Source organism: Zonotrichia leucophrys, chromosome 8, assembly GCF_028769735.1.
Source record: "Zonotrichia leucophrys gambelii isolate GWCS_2022_RI chromosome 8, RI_Zleu_2.0, whole genome shotgun sequence".
NCBI classification, from domain to species: domain Eukaryota; kingdom Metazoa; phylum Chordata; class Aves; order Passeriformes; family Passerellidae; genus Zonotrichia; species Zonotrichia leucophrys.
The window spans coordinates 29,681,875-29,700,997 of NC_088178.1; the positions used below are offsets into that span (position 1 = coordinate 29,681,875).

Below are 19,123 nucleotides of genomic sequence, written 5' to 3' on the forward strand. Positions count from 1 at the left end.
GCTGGATACACACACCCTGCTGAGCCCCTGTTCCCTCCCTGATTTACCCAGACCCTTGCAGCTGCTTGGCTTTTGGGTTAATTTTTTAAATGGGAGAGAAAAATATTTTATTTATTTAATTTTTTACTATTTTAATAGGGCGAAATTTGATGTTTTTATTAATGAAAAATAGCTTTTTCCTTTTTTCAATGGCAAAAACGATGTGGGCATTGCTGCGGAGCGGGGAGAAACGCTGCCGAGCCGCGGGGCCGCCGGGGATGACCCTGAGGATGCTGATGCAGGGCGGGCGGCACAGGGGGAGTTTCCATCCCCGCTCGCTCCGCGGTCACGTTGAAAATCCACGCTGGGACGCGGGGCTGTGCCCAGAGCGCCACTGCTGCGCCCTGCGGGGACAGAGGGACAGCGGCGGCTCCTCCGCGGGCAAAGGGGCCACAATGGTGCCCATCCCGGCTTTTCGGGGCGCTGATGGTGCCCATCCCGTTGGGTTTTTTGGTGGTTTTTTTTTTGTTTGTTTGTTTTTTGGGGTTTTTTTGGTGGTTTTTTTTTGGTTTTTCCCGGGCGCTGGGAAGCTGCAGGGCCCCGGCCCGGGCTGTCCCCGCTGTCCCGTCCAGCCCCGATGTTCTTTGGGATGAGGGTCCCGTGAGGAACCTGGGGGGTTCGAGCCCCTTTCCTGCCAGGAAAAAATAAAATAACCGGACTGTGGGAGCTGGGCAGGGCCGGGTTTGCCAGGGACGGTTCTAAACCCCGCATTTTCTTGGATGAACCAGGGATCCCAATGATTTAGGCTGAGCCACCCCCGACCCCTGTGACGGGTTGGGAAGGGGTGAGAGGGCCGGGGGTGGCATCGCGGGGGGACACGGGGCAGGGTGGCATCGCGGGGAGCACAGGGCAGGGTGGCACTGTAGGGGACACGGGGCAGGGTGGCACTGTGGGGGACGCAGGACAGGGTGGCATTGTGGGGGGACACAGGGCAGGGTGGCATTGCGGGGAGCACAGGGCAGGGTGGCACTGTGGGGGACACAGGGCAGGGTGGCATTGGGGGGGGCACAGGGCAGGGTGGCACTGTAGGGGACACAGGGCAGGGTGGCACTGTAGGGGACACAGGGCAGGGTGGCACTGTGGGGGACACGGGGCAGGGTGGCACTGTAGGGGACGCAGGGCAGGGTGGCATTGTGAGGGGACACGGGCAGGGTGGCACTGTAGGGACGCAGGACAGGGTGGCATTGTGGGGGACACGGGGCAGGGTGGCATCGCGGGGAGCACAGGGCAGGGTGGCACTGTAGGGGACGCAGGACAGGGTGGCACTGTGGGGGACACGGGGCGGGTGGCATTGTGAGGGGACACAGGGCAGGGTGGCATTGTGGGGGACGCAGGGCAGGGTGGCACTGTGGGGGACGCAGGACAGGGTGACACTGTGGGGGACTCAGGACAGGGTGGCACTGTAGGGGACGCAGGGCAGGGTGGCATTGGGGGGAGCACAGGGCAGGGTGGCACTGTAGGGGACACAGGGCAGGGTGGCACTGTAGGGGACACAGGACAGGGTGGCATTGTGAGGGGACACAGGGCAGGGTGGCACTGGGGGGGACACAGGGCAGGGTGGCATCGCGGGGAGCACAGGGCAGGGTGGCACTGTGGGGGAGCACAGGGCAGGGTGGCACTGTGGGGGACGCAGGGCAGGGTGGCACTGTGGGGGACGCAGGGCAGGGTGGCATCGCGGGGAGCACAGGGCAGGGTGGCACTGTAGGGGACACGGGGCAGGGTGGCACTGTGGGGGACGCAGGGCAGGGTGGCACTGTAGGGGACACAGGGCAGGGTGGCACTGTGGGGGATGCAGGGCAGGGTGGCACTGTAGGGGACACAGGGCAGGGTGGCACTGTGGGGGATGCAGGACAGGGTGGCATCGCGGGGAGCACAAGGCAGGGTGGCCCCGTGGGGAACACAGGGCAGGGTGGCACTGTAGGGGACACAGGCAGGGTGGCACTGTGGGGAGCACAGGGCAGGGTGGCACTGTGGGGAGCACAGGGCAGGGTGGCACTGTAGGGGACACAGGGCAGGGTGGCACTGTGGGGGACGCGGGGCAGGGTGGCACTGTGGGGGACACAGGGCAGGGTGGCACTGTAGGGGACACGGGGCAGGGTGGCACTGTAGGGGACACGGGGCAGGGTGGCACTGTGGGGGACGCAGGACAGGGTGGCACTGTGGGGGACACAGGGCAGGGTGGCACTGTAGGGGACACAGGGCAGGGTGGCATTGTGGGGAGCACAGGGCAGGGTGGCACTGTGGGGGACACGGGACAGGGTGGCATTGTGGGGGGACACAGGGCAGGGTGGCATCGCGGGGCCACGGCCCGGCCGCAGCGCTCGCAGCCCCCCCGGCGCCTCCCCGGCCTCTTTTGTTCCCCGCTCCGCTCTCCCCTCATGCGGGATGAATTCTGGGCGCTGCTGGAAGCGGTCGGGAGGAATTTCTCCCGCATCCATCCTCCTGCCGGGCTGAGCGCTGCCCCGCCATGCCAGGGATGGATTTGTCCCCGGGATCGGCCCCGCCGCTCCTCCGGCCGGGATCCATCCCTTCTCCCATCGCGCCTCTAATCTGACAGGAATTAACCCGCAATAGGATTAGGGAGGGGAAGTGCGTCACGAGGTGCGGGCAGGGGCTCTGCTTTTGGGGAAAACGGCGCTGGGGAGGGCGGCAAAGGGAGGGGGGGGAAAAAGGAGAAAAATCTGGGAAATAGGTTGGAGCGTTGCCGGGGGTGTGTCGGGAGCGAGCGCGCATGTGAGCAGTGCGGGGCGGGAGGCGGCGAGCCCGCCTCGTCCTCCCTCCCTCGCTGCGAGCATCCTCCGCGCTCAGCCTGGAGGTGATACAGGCGCAGCAGCATCCATGGCCTGCCCCTAGCCACGGCTCTCCTTCCTCCTCATCCTCCTCCTCCTCCTCCTCCTCGCGCTCCCCGCGCCGGGCCGGGCGCTGCTGAGCGGGATCCGCACTCTCCTGCGTTTTTCCAGGCTCCTCGGAAATTGAGGAATGCAATTCTGCCACCATGATGGAAGGTAGGTGATGTGATGTGATGTGATGTGATGAGCCGGGCGCGTTCTCCGGCGCGGGGGGGGAGGCACCGAGCCGTGCCCGGGGGGCTCCAGCCTCTCCCGAATGGAATGATAACGCCGATAATGACAATAATGACAATAATAACGCGATCAGAGCCTCCCCTCCCCCTAATCCCGGCCGCTCGGGCTCAGCCGGGCGGTGATATAATATCGAGCCCGGCAGGTTATTTGCAATTCCATCCCCAGCCCTGTGTAGGCAGCTCGGGCTGCGCGAATTCGCTCCCGGCTTTCCGCCGCTTCCTCCGCCGCACAGCCGGCTGGATTCGCGTCCCCAAATCCCGATTTTATCCCGCTGTGCTGCTCGGGGATGGGATATTCGGTGTTTTCCCTGGATGGACGAGCATCGTTTCTGTGGGAAACCAGGGAATCGCGGCTCCCGATGGGTTTTTCCTTGCCGAGCCGTGGAGATGCGGGTCGGGGGAAGGAGGAGAGGCTGGATTGGGAATTTCGGCATAAAAAAGGGGATGAGGAGGAAAAATGGGCTGCAGGCTCAGGATGCTTCAGGGAGCTGTGTCTGATCCTGTGTGGGAAAAGCCTCTGGGCATGACAGGAATTTCATCCTCTGTCGTCTGTCTCGGCCGTATGTAAAGCTCTCCTTTATTATTTATCATTTTAATTCCTTCTGGAGCAGGATGCAGGGAAATGACGCCTTGGGTTTAATTGTGTTTTAGCAGAATGGATGCTCCAGGGCCAGCAAGAGCAGAATTTGTTGGATTTTAGGGGATTTCTGGCCCGTTGGTGGCAGCAGCAGGGCCTGGCTTGCTGGAGCCTCTTCCAGCCCAGGGAGCTCCCTGGAATGACAGGCAGAAATTGGGGAATTGCTTCCTGGAGCATCCCCCAAATCTGGGGCTGCCCCCTGCCCAAATTCCCCCGGAGAGGCCTCGGGATCCACGGGATTTCTGTGGGTTTAGGATGCTCCCCTGGCCTGGGCAATTGGGGAATTGTCACGGCCGTGTGGGCACATGGAGCAGCCTCTGCTGGGTTTGTTTGGTGTGAGGGAAATGAGTTTTGGTGTCCTTTAGATCCCAGGAAAAGCCTTCCCTGCTCTCCCTGGTGCTGATGAGAGTCACAAGCAAAAGAGGTTTTAATTTTAGCCCATGACATCAAACCCATCCCACGACAGGAGCAGGTCATGGCAGGGAAAATGCCATTAAAAACCTGCCTGCTCCCAAAATTCCAACGTTTATGGATGAATGAATGTGGATAAACTGGAGCTGCCTTGTTGTAGGCCTTGGTTGGGGTTATTTATTCCGTTTTGAGGCTGCTTGGGGGAAGTAAATTGGGGTTTTGAGGCTCTTTTGGGATTCGGGGTTTTTGGTTTTGGGGTTTTTGGGGTTTGGTTTTATTCCTTGAGGGTTTTGGCCTGGCAGGAGCTTTGGTCACGCTGGGGATGGATCCAGGGCTGGGATGTTGGGCTCTGGCAGAGCTGGAATCACCTTCCATGACCCAGCCGTGCATGGGGGAAAATGAAACACTACTCATAAAAAGTGAATCATTAAACACCTTGAAACCTTCCCCAAGTGGTGGATGCAAACCTAGAACAGAAGTTGGAGAATTAGAAATAATTCCTGGGGTTTTTTTGAGTTTTGAAATAGTTGGAAATTGGTTGGGTTTGTGGGGGAGTGGAACTCCAACCCAAGATCCCCCTGGTCCCTTGCAGGGGTGGTTTATTTAATATTAATACAATAATTTAATGGTTTTAACAAGCTTGGCTTAACTGGAGCCGAAACTTTTAAATCTGTGCAAAACACCAAGAGTTCCTCACAGTGAGCACTTTAAAGGGGTTTAATTATCATTGCAATTAATTATTTAAATAATTTTTCCTGCTGGATGGAGTGGTGGGCACTGAGTGGAGGGTGGATGCAGAACCTGAGGCCACCCATGGCCAGCAGGATGGACCTGGCTCATGGATTCTCTTTGGATCCTTTTCCTTGGGAAAAAGAGAATTTCCCTGTTTGGGAATGGTGCAGGATGAGCAGTTTTTGTTGGCTATGGGCGTTGTGCTCAATCCATGGAATATTTTGTCGTTCTTCTGGGAGATGGGACAAAAATGTTTCTTTTTTCGTGGGTGATCCCAATAACACTCAAAAAGCTCAAACTTGGGAGATATTTCCAGGCCCCAATCCTTGCTGGAGGACACCAAAGGTGTCTCCAGCAGTGGAAATTCCTCCACCTCCATGCAGGGGCAGGAACATTCCATGGATTTGCTGTGCTTGGCTTCACTCAGCTGGGTTGGGATGGGGATCAAACCCCTCGGAGATCCGACCACATGAGGGATGAGCGGGGTTTGGAGGTTTCCTGGGATTGAGGAATGAGCAGGGTTTGGAGGTTTCCTGGGATTGAGGAATGAGCAGGGTTTGGAATGTTCTCTGGGATTGAGGAATGAGCGGGGTTTGGAGGTTTCCTGGGATTGAGGAATGAGCGGGGTTTGGAGGTTTCCTGGGATTGAGGAATGAGCGGGGTTTGGAGGTTTCCTGGGATTGAGGAATGAGCAGGGTTTGGAGGGTTCCTGGGATTGAGGATGAGCAGGGTTTGGAATGTTTCTCTGGGATGAGGAATGAGCAGGGTTTGGAATGTTCTCTGGGATTGAGGAATGAGCAGGTTTGGAATGTTCTCTGGATTGAGAATGAGCAGGGTTTGGAATGTCCTGGGATTGAGGAATGAGCAGGGTTTGGAGGTTTCCTGGGATTGAGGAATGAGCAGGGTTTGGAATGCTCTCTGGGATTGAGGAATGAGCGGGGTTGGAATGTTCTCTGGGATTGAGGAATGAGTGGGGCTTGGAATGCTCTCTGGGATTGAGGAATGAGCGGGGTTTGGAGGTTTCCTGGGATTGAGGAACGAGCGGGGTTTGGAATGTTCTCTGGGATTGAGGAACGAGCGGGGTTTGGAATGTTCTCTGGGATTGAGGAATGAGCAGGGTTTGGAGGTTTCCTGGGATTGAGGAATGAGCAGGGTTTGGAATGTTCTCTGGGATTGAGGAACGAGCGGGGTTTGGAATGCTCTCTGGGATTGAGGATGAGCAGGGTTTGGAGGTTTCCTGGGATTGAGGAATGAGCAGGGTTGGAGGTTTCTTGGGATTGAGGAATGAGCAGGGTTTGGAGGTTTCCTGGGATTGAGGAACGAGCAGGGTTTGGAATGCTCTCTGGGATTGAGGAATGAGCAGGGTTTGGAGGTTTCCTGGGATTGAGGAATGAGCAGGGTTTGGAGGTTTCCTGGGATTGAGGAATGAGCAGGGTTTGGAATGTTCTCTGGGATTGAGGAATGAGCGGGGTTTGGAGGTTTCCTGGGATTGAGGAATGAGCAGGGTTTGGAATGTTCTCTGGGATTGAGGAATGAGCAGGGTTTGGAGGTTTCCTGGGATTGAGGAACGAGCGGGGTTTGGAATGCTCTCTGGGATTGTGCAAGGAGCAGAATTTGGACGCTCTCTGGGATTGAGGAGCGCTCAGAAGCTCCCTGTGCAGAGGTGAACATCTGGGCACGGAGCAGGTTTGACTCCTTGGGAATGCTCTGCTGCATCTCCAGGGCCTGGGGAGGCTTTGGGAATTTGGGAATGGCTGTTCAAGGAGGAGCTCGGATGTTGGGGAGATGGGAGCAGACGAGGTTCCTTTGGAGAAGCTCATCCCTGCTTTCCCTGGGTGCTCCCCCAGACCCCGGAATGGGAATTTCTTAGAACCTGGAGAGTTTGGTCATCAGGGAATTTCCATGGGAATGTTCTGTCAGTGAGATGGGATTTAAGGTCCCTCCCAACCCAAACCAGTCTGGGATCCTCTGGTCACATCCAAACTGGGAAAATCCTTCTGGAATCATCTTTTAGCCCTGGTGGTTTCCATTCTTGGATTGCTGGGCCCGGAGGCATCAATGGCACATCCCAAAAATCCTTTTTGTTGGTTGAAAATTGACTTTATTTTATTTTTGGATGGTCTGGTTTCAGTAAATTTTGTTTGAATGCAGTCAGGGTTGTCTGCAGGACTCAACAAGGAAATTATTTGGGAAAATTTGGGTTTGAGGAGGCAAAATTGAGAGTTTTGGGTTTGAGGAAGGAAATTTGGGGAGGTTTTGGATTTCAGGAGGCAAAACTGGAGGGTTTGGGATTTAAGGAGGCAAATTTGGGGGTTGAATTTGAGGAAGCCACCAGCAGGTTTGATGGAAATATCACGAATTCAGGCATGGATGGAAAACCATCCCAGAAAATTCCCAGAACACGGAGTCAGGAGTGTTGGGATTTTCTGGAGTTTGATCAGAAATCCACCATGCTCAAGGCCAGAGATGTCCATGGAGAATTTTGGGATTTTTTGGGGGGCTGATCCAGGTGGGTTTGAGCTGGCAGGGAGGAATTTTGTGGGAATGAGGCCTTGGAAGTGAAAAGCTTGGAAGAGAAGTGGGAAAAAGCTCTGGAGCTCTTGGGTTTGGGCTCAAAACAAACCAAAACCCCCAAAACAACACAACAACAAAAAGGAGGCAAAACCTGGGAAAAGAAACGTGGCAAAACCTAAAAGAAAAATAATATGGGAAAACCTGGGGGAACAAAAGTGGCAAAACCCAAAATAATAAGGCAAAACCTAAAAAAAAAAAAAGCAAAACTCCTCTTTGGGGTGAGCCCAGTTTAAAATGTGCCCTTGGGCATCTGGAGCTGGTGCCCAAACGCAGGAATTTGGGATTTCCTGGCAAGGCAGGAATTTCCTGTGTGATTCACCCACCTCATTCCTGTTCCAGGGATTGCAGGAGAGAAAATTCCAGACGGGGTCAGGGCTGCTCACCTTGGACCTCCCCAGGGCGGGGTTTTACCCCTTAAAAACGTGGATTTGGGGGAAATCCTGCCCTAATGTTGATGCTGAGCCCCCAGAGCTGTTGGAGGTGAAAAAATGGGATTTACCCAGAGTTTGTGGCTGGAATCCCAGCCCAGTTTTGGGACTGGAGAGGAGGAATGTGAAGGAAAATGGGATTTATCCAGAGTTTGTGGCTGGGATCCTGACCCAGTTTTGGGAGAGGAGGAACGTGAAGGAAAATGGGATTTATCCAGAGTTTGTGGCTGGGATGCTGACCCAGTTTTGGGAGAGGAGGAACGTGAAGGAAAATGGGATTTATCCAGAGTTTGTGGCAGGAATCCCAGCCCAGTTTTGGGACTGGAGAGGAGGAACGTGAAGGAAAATGGGATTTATCCAGAGTTTGTGGCTGGGATGCTGACCCAGTTTTGGGAGAGGAGGAATGTGAAGGAAAATGGGATTTATCCAGAGTTTGTGGCTGGAATCCCAGCCCAGTTTTGGGACTGGAGAGGAGGAACGTGAAGGAAAATGGGATTTATCCAGAGTTTGTGGCTGGAATCCCAGCCCAGTTTTGGGACTGGAGAGGAGGAATGTGAAGGAAAATGGGATTTACCCAGAGTTTGTGGCTGGAATCCCAGTCCAGTTTTGGGACTGGAGAGGAGGAACGTGAAGGAAAATGGATTATCAGAGTTTGTGGCTGGATCGTGACCAGTTTTGGGAGAGGAGGAACGTGAAGGAAAATGGGATTAACCCAGAGTGTGTGGCAGGAATCCCAATCCAATATTGGGCTTGGAGAGGAGAGCATGAAGGAAAATGGGATTTCTGCAGAGTTGGTGGCAGGATTGGGATGGGAGAGGAGGAATAAGAAGGAAAAGCTGGGGAGGAGGGGAATGCAGAGCTCCGGCCCAGAGCAGTGACCTGGAAGTGTTGGCAGAGCTGTCAGGAAGGATCCGTCTGCTCGGCACGGGAGGCACTGCCAGTTCTGCCTCTTTCCCATATATATCTATATATGCTTTTGCCATATAAAAAAATTCCCACATATATATGTAAAAATTTCCCCTATATATATATATATGTAAAAATTTCCTATATATATATACAAATTTTCCCATACATATATATATAAAATTTCCCATACATATATATAAAAAAATTCTCATACATATTTAAAAAAATTCCTATATATATATATAAAATTCCCATATATATATTAAAAAATTCTCATATATATATATAAAAATTCCCATATATATATATAAAAATTTCCCATATATATATATATATAAAAATTTCCCATATATATATGTAAAAATTTCCCATATATATATATGTAAAAATTTCCCATATATATATTAAAAACTTCCCATACATATATAAAAAATTCCCATATATATATATTAAAAATTTCCCATGTATATAATATTTCCCATATATATATATAAAAATTTCCATATATATATATAAAAAATTCCCATATATATATAAAAATTTTCCCGTATATGTATAAAAAATTTCCCATATATATAAAAAAAAATCCAATATATATACAAAAATTTATATAAAAAAATTCCCATACATATATATAAAAATTCCCATACATATATATATAAAATTTCCCATACATATATATAAAAAAATTCTCATACATATATATATAAATTCCCATACATATATAAAAAAATTCCCATATATATAAAAAAAAATCCAATATATATACAAAAATTTATATAAAAAAATTCCCATACATATATATAAAAATTCCCATACATATATATATAAAATTTCCCATACATATATATATAAAATTTCCCATACATATATATAAAAAAATTCCCATACATATATTTAAAAAAATTCCCATATATATATATAAAATTCCCATATATATAAAAAAATTCCCATATATATATATATAAAATTTCCTATATATATAAAAAAAATTTCCCATATATATATAAAAAAATTTCCCGTATATATATAAATTCATCCCATATATATACGAAATTTTCCCCTATATATATATATATAAAAATTCCCATATATATTAAAACATTCCCATATATATATATAAAAATTCCCATATATATATAAAAATTCCCATATATATAAAAAAATTCCCATATATATATATAAAATTTCCCATATATATTAAAAAAAAATTCCCGTATATATATAAATTCATCCCATATATATATGAAATTGTCCCCTATATATATAAAAAATTCCCATATATATATCTATAAAAATTTCTCCATATATATCTATAAAATTTCGCATATATATAAACAAATTTCCCATATATATACACAAATTTCCCATATATATATATATATTAACAAGACTTCCCATATATATATATATGTGCTAGATTTTCCCATATATATATATGCAATATTTTCCCATATATATATATATATATATATTTATTTTCTCATATAATTTTCCCATTTTCCCCTGCCAGCTGATTTTTTAACTCAATTCCCATATATATATAAAAAAAATTCCCACATATATATATATATATAAAAATTCCCATATATATAAAAAAATTCCCATATATATATATAAAATTTCCCATAGATATATATAAAAAATTCCCATAGATATATATAAAATTTCCCATATATATATATAAAAATTCCCATGTATATATAAAAATTTCCATATATATATATATTCATCCCATATACATGAAATTTTCCCCTATCTATATAAAAAAATTCCCATATATATATCTATAAAAATTTCTCCATATATATCTATAAAATTTCGCATATATATAAACAAATTTCCCATATATATACACAAATTTCCCATACATATATATATTTACAAGATTTCCCAAATATATATATATGTGCTAGATTTTCCCACATATATATATATGCAATATTTTCCCATATATATATGCAATATTTTTCCATATATATATATGCAATATTTTCCCATATATATATCTATATATATATATGCAATATTTTCCCATATATATATATATATATGCAATATTTTCCCATATATATATGTGCAATATTTTCCCATATATATATATATATATATATATATATATATATATATATATATATTTTCTCATATCATTTTCCCATTTTCCCTGCCAGCTGATTTTTTAACTCATTTCTTTAATACCATCCCACACATGGGATTTTTCTCTTTTTTTTTTTCCTTTTTCCCCTGATGTTTGGGAGTGCCTGGGGGTTGTGCAGGTGGATTTTTGGGGCCGGAGCACAAGCGGGGCCCTGTTTGCTGTGCCAGCCATTGAGCGCTCGCCCTTTGTGCGGGGCCGGGATCCCAGCGCCGCCTCTGCCCGAGCCCTTCCCAGCGCTCCCTGCTCTGCTGGGGAATGAAAGGGGCTGCCAGCTGCTTCCAGCTGCTGAGACCCGCAAAAATTCATTCAGTTGGGATTTTTTAATTAGTTTTTGGAGTTGGGGTTTTAATTTAATTTTTTTCCCCATTTAAATTTAATTTTTTCCCCATTTTAATTTAATTTTTTCCCCATTTAAATTTAATTTTTCCCCCTTTTAATTTAATTTTTTCCCCATTTTAATTTAATTTTTCCCCTTTTAATTTAATTTTTTCCCCTTTTAATTTAATTTTTTCCCCTTTTAATTTAATTTTTTCCCCATTTTAATTTAATTTTTTCTCATTTTAATTTTAATTTTTCCCCCCTTTTTAATGTTATTTTCCCCCCTTTTTATGGTTTTTCCCCCCTTTTTATGTTTTTCCCCCCTTTTTACGTTATTTTTCCCCCCTTTTTACCTTATTTTTCCCCCTTTTAATGTTTTTCCCCCCTTTTAATGTTTTTTTCCCCCTTTTTATGTTATTTTTCCCCCCTTTTTATGTTATTTTTCCCCCCTTTTTACCTTATTTTTCCCCCCTTTTTACGTTTTTTTCCCCCCTTTCTATGTGATTTTTCTCCCCTTTCTATGTTATTTTCCCCCCTTTTAATGTTATTTTTCCCCCCTTTTTAATGTTATTTTTCCCCCTTTTTATGGTTTTTCCCCCCTTTTTATGTTTTTCCCCCCTTTTTATGTTTTTCCCCCCTTTTAATGTTTTTTTTCCCCCCTTTTAATGTTTTTTTTCCCCCCTTTTAATGTTTTCCCCCCCTTTTAATGTTATTTTTTCCCCCCTTTTAATGTTATTTTCCCCCCCTTTTCAATGTTATTTTTTCCCCCCTTTTAATGTTTTTTTCCCCCCTTTTAATGTTTTTCCCCCCTTTTAATGTTTTTTCCCCCCTTTTAATTTAATAATTTTGCCCCTTTTAATTTAATCTTTCCCCCCTTTTAATCTTTCCCCCCTTTTAATTTTATATTTCCCCCTTTTAATTTTATATTTCCCCCCCTTTTAATTTTATATTTCCCCCCCTTTTAATTTTATTTTCCCCCCTTTTAATTTTATATTTTCCCCCCCCTTTTAATTTTATATTTTCCTCCCCTTTTAATTTTAGATTTTCCCCCCCTTTTAATTTTATATTTATTTTCCCCCCCTTTTAATTTTATATTTATTTTCCTCCCCTTTCAATTTTTTCCCCATTTTAATTTTATTTTTTCCCCCATGTTAATTCTTCAATTTTAGTGTTTTCCTTTAAAATTTTTAATTTTTTTTCCTATTTTACCTCTTGGAGCCAGAGGTTTTGGTGCTATCCCATAGGAATTCCTGCCCTTCTCCTCCCCTGCTCAGGGAATTTTGGGAATTTTGGGAAGGGAAATTCGCCAGCACATCCCAGTTTACTCTGGATTGCTGCTGGCAATGGGAAGTTTGTTTAAAAGCCGATTTTAAATCCTGAATTATCTGGGAAAAAAACATTCCTTACCCACCCCAGCCTTGGAAAACATTTCTGGGATTGGCACTTTTAAATTTGTGTTTGAATTCTGATTTTTTTTCTTTGGTGTCATTTGTGTTTAGTTTGTTTTTTAGACAACGTATTGAGGAAAAAAAATCTTAAAATTCTCCACCTACACCTGGTTAAGAATTGAAAAGCTCAGGCTGGGAATAATTTGTGGCAAATTTCAGGAATTTTGGGAAAATTGGAGCGGGAAGGATGAGATTTCCCAGGTGCACCAAGGACTTCAGGCAGCCCCACAAAGAAATTAAATAAATACATGAAATAATGTTAGATTTATGGAAACCATCAAAGTTGTGCCTTGTTATTAGAGTCGATATTAATCATTAATAAATAATAATAATGAAATCCTGGAATTATTTGGGTTGGAAACCCCTTCAATTCCCAATATCCCAGGTCATTCCCAGCCTGGCCTTGGACACCTAAACAGCCCCAAATTAATTAATACATAATCATTAATATAATTACTATAACATGGAATATAAAATAATAGAAAATATTGTAAAATACAATATATAAAGTACAAACCAGGTAATATACAATATTATTAAATAGCATAAAATACTATAACATGCAACGTGTAAGATATCTATATATATATATAGATAGTATATATATAATAGTATATTGTAAATATATATATAGATAGATATAATAGTATATTGTAAATAATATTATTTTGGGAGCACAGAATTCTTGGAAACAATAGCTGGGGAAAAATAATAACTGGGAAACAAATATTGACCGGGAAAGAGAATATTGAGTGGGAAATATTAACTGGGAAAGAAAATATTGAGTGGGAAATATTAACTGGGAAAGAGAATATTGAGTGGGAAATGTTGACTGGGAAACAAATAATGAGTTGGAAATATTGACTGGGAAACAAATATTAAATTATTAACTGGGAAACAAATATGGAGTGGGTAATAATAACTGGGAAACAAATAATAACTACTGACAGGAGAAAAATATATTAACTGGGAAATATCAACTGAGAAAGAAAATATTGAGTAGGAAACAAATAATGAGTGGGAAATAATGACTGGGAAAGAGAATATTGAGTGGGAAATATTAACTGGGAAACAAATATTAACTGTGATGCAAATATTGAGTGAGAGATATTAATTGGGAGAAAATTATTAACTGGGAAATAATAACTGTGAAACAAATATTGAGTGGGAAATATTAACTGGGAGAAAATTATTAACGGGGAAATAATAATTGTGAAACAAATATTGAGTGGGAAATAAGTGGGAAAAAAAAACAATTCCTGAGTGGGGAAAAATCTGTTAACTGGGCAAAAATGTATGAACTGGGAAATATTGAGTGGGAAACAAAGACTGAGTGGGATTGGCTTTGGGCTGCAGGGGGAAGGAAATGGGGATTTGGGGTGTGCCAAGGACCAAAAATTCCCATTTTTTTACCCAAATCTGCTGGTGGCGTCCAGGCTGTGGGGATCTTTGGGGTGACCTGCAGAGCCCCAGAGTTGGGATGAGGATTTGGGGCCTTCTGGGGTTTAAAGCAGACAGGACTCAGTTTTTTAATGTGGAAAAAGCTAATTATTCATTCATTATTCATTCCTAAATCTGATATCGTTTTCAAAGACTTTGGTTTTGACTGGAATTGGCTGTAATTTTTTTGCTGCTTGTCCCATTGGTTACAAGGTGCACGTGCAAGGCTTTTTAATAGATGTTTACGTTATTTTGGTGGATTCTTATGGGCCATAGTTATTGTTTATTATTATTTGTTATGACAGGTGTAGCTTATTTTTCTTGGCAAGAATTGCCTGTTATGCAAACTCATTCTTGAGATTCTTTCTTATGGGAATTAACTGACTGCACTTAGCTGAGGTGGCAGGCCTAAACCACAATTTTATGTTTTTTCTTTTATAATAATTTTATTTTTATGTAGCATTACCCTGCCTTAGAATTGAATTTACTGCGTGGCTTTTCCCTGTGGGAATACCTGAGGATTTCGGGAGTTTGTTTTGCTGCGCTGGGCACAGGCAGGGTTGTTCTCTCCTTGGATTCCCACATTTCTGGGCTCTCCCAGGGAATTTGGGAGGAGTTTGCAGGTTTGAGTGTGTTGGACAAAGCAAAAGTCAATTTTTAAAATTCAATTTTAAGGCAGGGTGATGCTACCTACAAAGAATTCCATTATTTGTAGGCAAAATTTATTTATAATTATTTATGTATATATTTATTACATATAATTAATAAATACATATATGTATATCTATTATATATTTATTTTTATCTATTTATACTTATTTACATTACAATAAATACCTACAAAACTATTACCAAAGAAAGGCCCTGATAAAATTTTGGTTTAGCTAAGTGCAGTTAGTTAATTCCCATAAGAAAGAATCTAAAGAATGAGAATCAGTTTACACAACCTAATCTTGCCAAGAAAAATAAATTACACCTGTCATAACAGAAGATCCATCCCATAAGAATCCACAAAAAAATAATGTAAACATCTCTAAAAAAGCCTTGCACGTTCACACACAGGCACCTTCTAGCCAATAGGATAAATAGCAAAAATATTACCAGCCAATTTCAGTCACACACAAAGTCTTTAAAAATTATAGAAATGTAATCTTTATAAATAAAATTAGCTTTTCCTATATGAAAAAATGATTCAGATTTTCCTACATGAAAAAGATGATCCAGCTCTGAAAACCCCCACACCCAAAACAAGAAAAAAATCCAACTTAAGAGTGATTATTTCATTTTCCTCCTCCTCTTCCTTCTTTCCCTGCTCCTGAGTGTGTCACAGATAAATTTTATCTTTGTGCACAGATGAAGCAGAATTCATTTAAAGCATTTTTTTCCCTACTTCAATCATCACAGAGAGCATCCACACTCTGCCTTTCCTCTTGGAGAGGAGTTTTCCCTATGAGCTCCAAGCTCCTAAGGGAATAATTTTCCCTCCAAAAACCTCACTCAATATTTAAAATTTAAATTTAGAAATCAGTATTTGGGGGTCCAGAGGCAACCTGGGGCTGGAGGGTGAAGGGTTGGATTTGGGGGAATGGGGTTGGTTTGCTCCTAGAATTCAGATTTTGGTGCAGAAAATGATGTTGGTCCTTCTTAAGAATAAAGCAGAGAAAAAAAAATCCGAGTTTTAAAATAGCAGATTGTGTTTCCCAGGTGGAATTCTTAGGGACAGCAGGAAAAAAGGGGTTTCTGGGTGGATGGTGCTGGGTTGGGAGAGGCTTTTGTGGCTGAGGTGGGGTCAGGCAGCAGCAGGGCTGGCTCTGCCCAGAGAATTCCCCCCGGAATTCCCATGGCTCGGGCCGGGGAGCTCATGGATGAGGTTTGATCAGGTTTGGTGAGGATCAGTCTTGCCAGGACAGGTCTTGGGGAGTTTCAGCTCTGGAAGCTCCTGGCAGGGACTGGAGGAGCAGATCCCAACCCAGCTCAGTGTCTGCTCCTCTGGATGGGGAATTTTCCTGTGCAGGGACTCAGGAGCAGATCCCAACCCAGCTCAGTGTCTGCTCCCTGGATGGGGAATTTTCCTGTGCCAGGGTTTGGAGGAGCAGATCCCAACCCAGCTCAGTGTCTGCTCCTTGGATGGGGAATTTTCCTGTGCAGGGACTCAGGAGCAGATCCCAATCCCAGCTCAGCCCCTGCTCCTCTGGATGGGGAATTTTCCTGTGCCAGGGACTCAGGAGCAGATCCCAACCTCAGTTCAATCCCTCTCCTCTGGATGGGGAATTTTCCTGTGCCAGGGATTCAGGAGGAGCAGATCCCAACCCCAGCTCAGCCCCTGCTCCCTGGATGGGGAATTTTCCTGTGCCAGGGATTCAGGAGGAGCAGATCCCAACCCCAGCTCAGTTCCTGATCCTTGGATGGGGAATTTTCCTGTGCCAGGGATTCAGGAGGAGCAGATCCCAACCCCAGCTCAGTTCCTGATCCTTGGATGGGGAATTTTGCTGTGCAGGGACTCAGGAGCAGATCCCAACCCCAGCTCAATCCCTCTCCTCTGGATGGGGAATTTTCCTGTGCCAGGGAGAGGAGGAGCAGATCCCAACCTCAGTTCAATCGCTCTCCTTTGGATGGGGAATTTTCCTGTGCTAGGGATTCAGGAGGAGCAGATCCCAACCCCAGCTCAGTGTCTGCTCCTCCAGATGGGGAATTTTCCTATGCCAGGGATTCAGGAACAGATCCCAACACCAGCTCAGCCCCTGCTCCCTGGATGGGGAATTTTCCTGTGCCAGGGGCAGGAGGATCAGATCCCAACCCCAGCTCAGCCCCTGCTCCTCCAGATGGGGAATTTTCCTGCTCCAGGGACTCAGGAGCTGCTGGAAATGCCATCCTGGGGTTGTCCCCTGAGCTGTGTCACTCACAGGGGGTTTTGGGGTTTGCTCTCAGCTCCCCTCTCCAAAGGCAGAGCTCCTTTTGCTTCCCCTTTCCCAAAGATCCCTGTTTTCCCTTCTCCTGGAGCCAGCAGCCCTCCAAGCAGATGGAACTCTTACATAACCCACATTCTGAGCACATTTCTGCCACTTTTGGGGTTCTGCTCCAGGGGACACCAAGGAGCAGCCCAGCCCTGAGGCCCTCAGCCCCCTGGGTCGGTTTGGGATTTGGGGAGCAGGATTCTCCAGGGGACAAAAATGGGAATATTCTCTGTTGTTAGGGACTCACTGAGCCTTGGTGGGGATGGGAAAGGATGGATTTGGGAAAGCAGAGCCAGGAACGGGGCAGGATGAGCCTGTGGGGCTCAGCTGGTTTTATGGGATTCATGGATCCCACGGGCTGGAAAACCTGGGATAAGGGAAGATGTCCCTGCCCATGGGGTGAGCTCTGAAATCCCCTGCAGCCCAAACCCTCCTGGAATTCTGCAAATAGAGGGAAAACCTTGGGGGAACCCACTGTGCTCCTGGGGCTCTGGAATTCCAGGATTTCCCAGCTGGCTCTGGAATCCTTGGTGCCAGGCATTGAGCAGATAAAAACCAGGGCTGAGCACAACCAAACTCGGGTTTAAGCTGGGTTTTAACACCCACGAGGGATTTTCCTCCTTTCTGCAGTGCCCACAAACAGTGTGGGAAAAGAGGGAGTCATCAGGACAGAAATATTGGGAATATTGAGTGGGAAACAAATATTAACTGGGAAATATTAACTGTGAGAACAATATTGACTGGGAAACAAATATTGAATGGGAAATATTAACTAGGAAAAATATTCAGTGGGAAATATTAACTGGGAAATATTAACTGTGAAATATATATTAGCTGGGAAATGATAAGTGCAAAACAAATATTGAGTGGGAAATATTAGCTGGGAAATCTTGACTGTGAAACAATTAACTGTGAAAAAAAATTAAATGTGAAAAATAATATTAACTGGGAAGTAATAACTGGGAAACAAATATTAACTGGGAAAAAATAACTGTGAAATTAATATTAACTGGGAAAAATCCCCCTGAAATATTAACTGGGAAATAATAACTGAAACAAATATTAACTGGGAAAAATTTAAATGTGAAATTAATATTAACTGGGAAAAATCCCCCTGAAATATTAACTGGGAAATAATAACTGAAACAAATATTAACTGGGAAAATATTAACTGGGAAATAATAACTGAAACAAATATTGAGTGGAAAATATTAACTGGGAAATAATAACTGTGAAATAAATATTAACTGGGAAACATTAACTGTGAAACAATGAGTTGGGAAATAATAACTGTGAAACAAATATGGAGTGGGAAATAATAACTGTAATATTTATCAACTGGGAAATATTAACTGTGAAACCATTAACTGGGAAATATGAACTGTGAAACAGATATGGAGTGGGAAATAATAACTGTGCAATATTGAGTGTGGAATATTAAGTGGGAAATAACAGTCCCACACACTGGGAGGGAGTTAATCAGTGTCAAATGAACAAATAAATGGCAGAAAGAAATGTCCCCCCAAGCTCCTGGCAGCCCCTCAGTTCTGAGACTCCCTGATCCCCTGGTTCTGGCTCTTCCCTTTTCTCACCCCATTTATGGGCTGCAGCCAGGGAGGCACTGAGGAGCCCTGAGGAGGATTTATTGTGGTTAGATTAATAATTCCTTTTCCCTGTTGCTCCCCAGGACTGAAGAAGCGCACCAGGAAGGCCTTTGGCATACGCAGGAAAGAGAAGGACACTGACTCCACGTGAGTTATTGGGGCTCAGGAGCCTTTCATGGGCTCTCAGCAGGAATTTGGGGCATTCCAAATTTGTTGTTGCCATCCTTGGGTGGAGTTTTATCAGCAGATGCATTCCAGCTGTTCCCTGCATGTGCAGCAAATCTGGGATTTCCTGGGAGCTCTCAGTGTGTGGGGGATTTTTGGGGAGCGGTGGAAAAGGAGGACTTGGAGTTGGAGCAGATTCCTCTCTGCCCTTTAGAGCTGGTTAG

General features: G+C 44.7%; 1 protein-coding gene across 1 annotated transcript in view; it reads left to right on the top strand.

The window, feature by feature from the left end:
* The first annotated feature begins 2,674 nt into the window (after positions 1-2,674).
* SGIP1 (SH3GL interacting endocytic adaptor 1) overlaps positions 2,675-19,123 on the top strand; it is a 59,696-nt gene continuing 43,247 nt past the window's right edge. The window contains exons 1-2 of the mRNA XM_064720191.1: positions 2,675-3,044; positions 18,818-18,881. Of these exons, the coding sequence (XP_064576261.1) occupies positions 3,035-3,044; positions 18,818-18,881 (74 nt within the window). The 5' untranslated portion in view covers positions 2,675-3,034. The remainder of the gene's footprint in view (positions 3,045-18,817; positions 18,882-19,123) is intronic.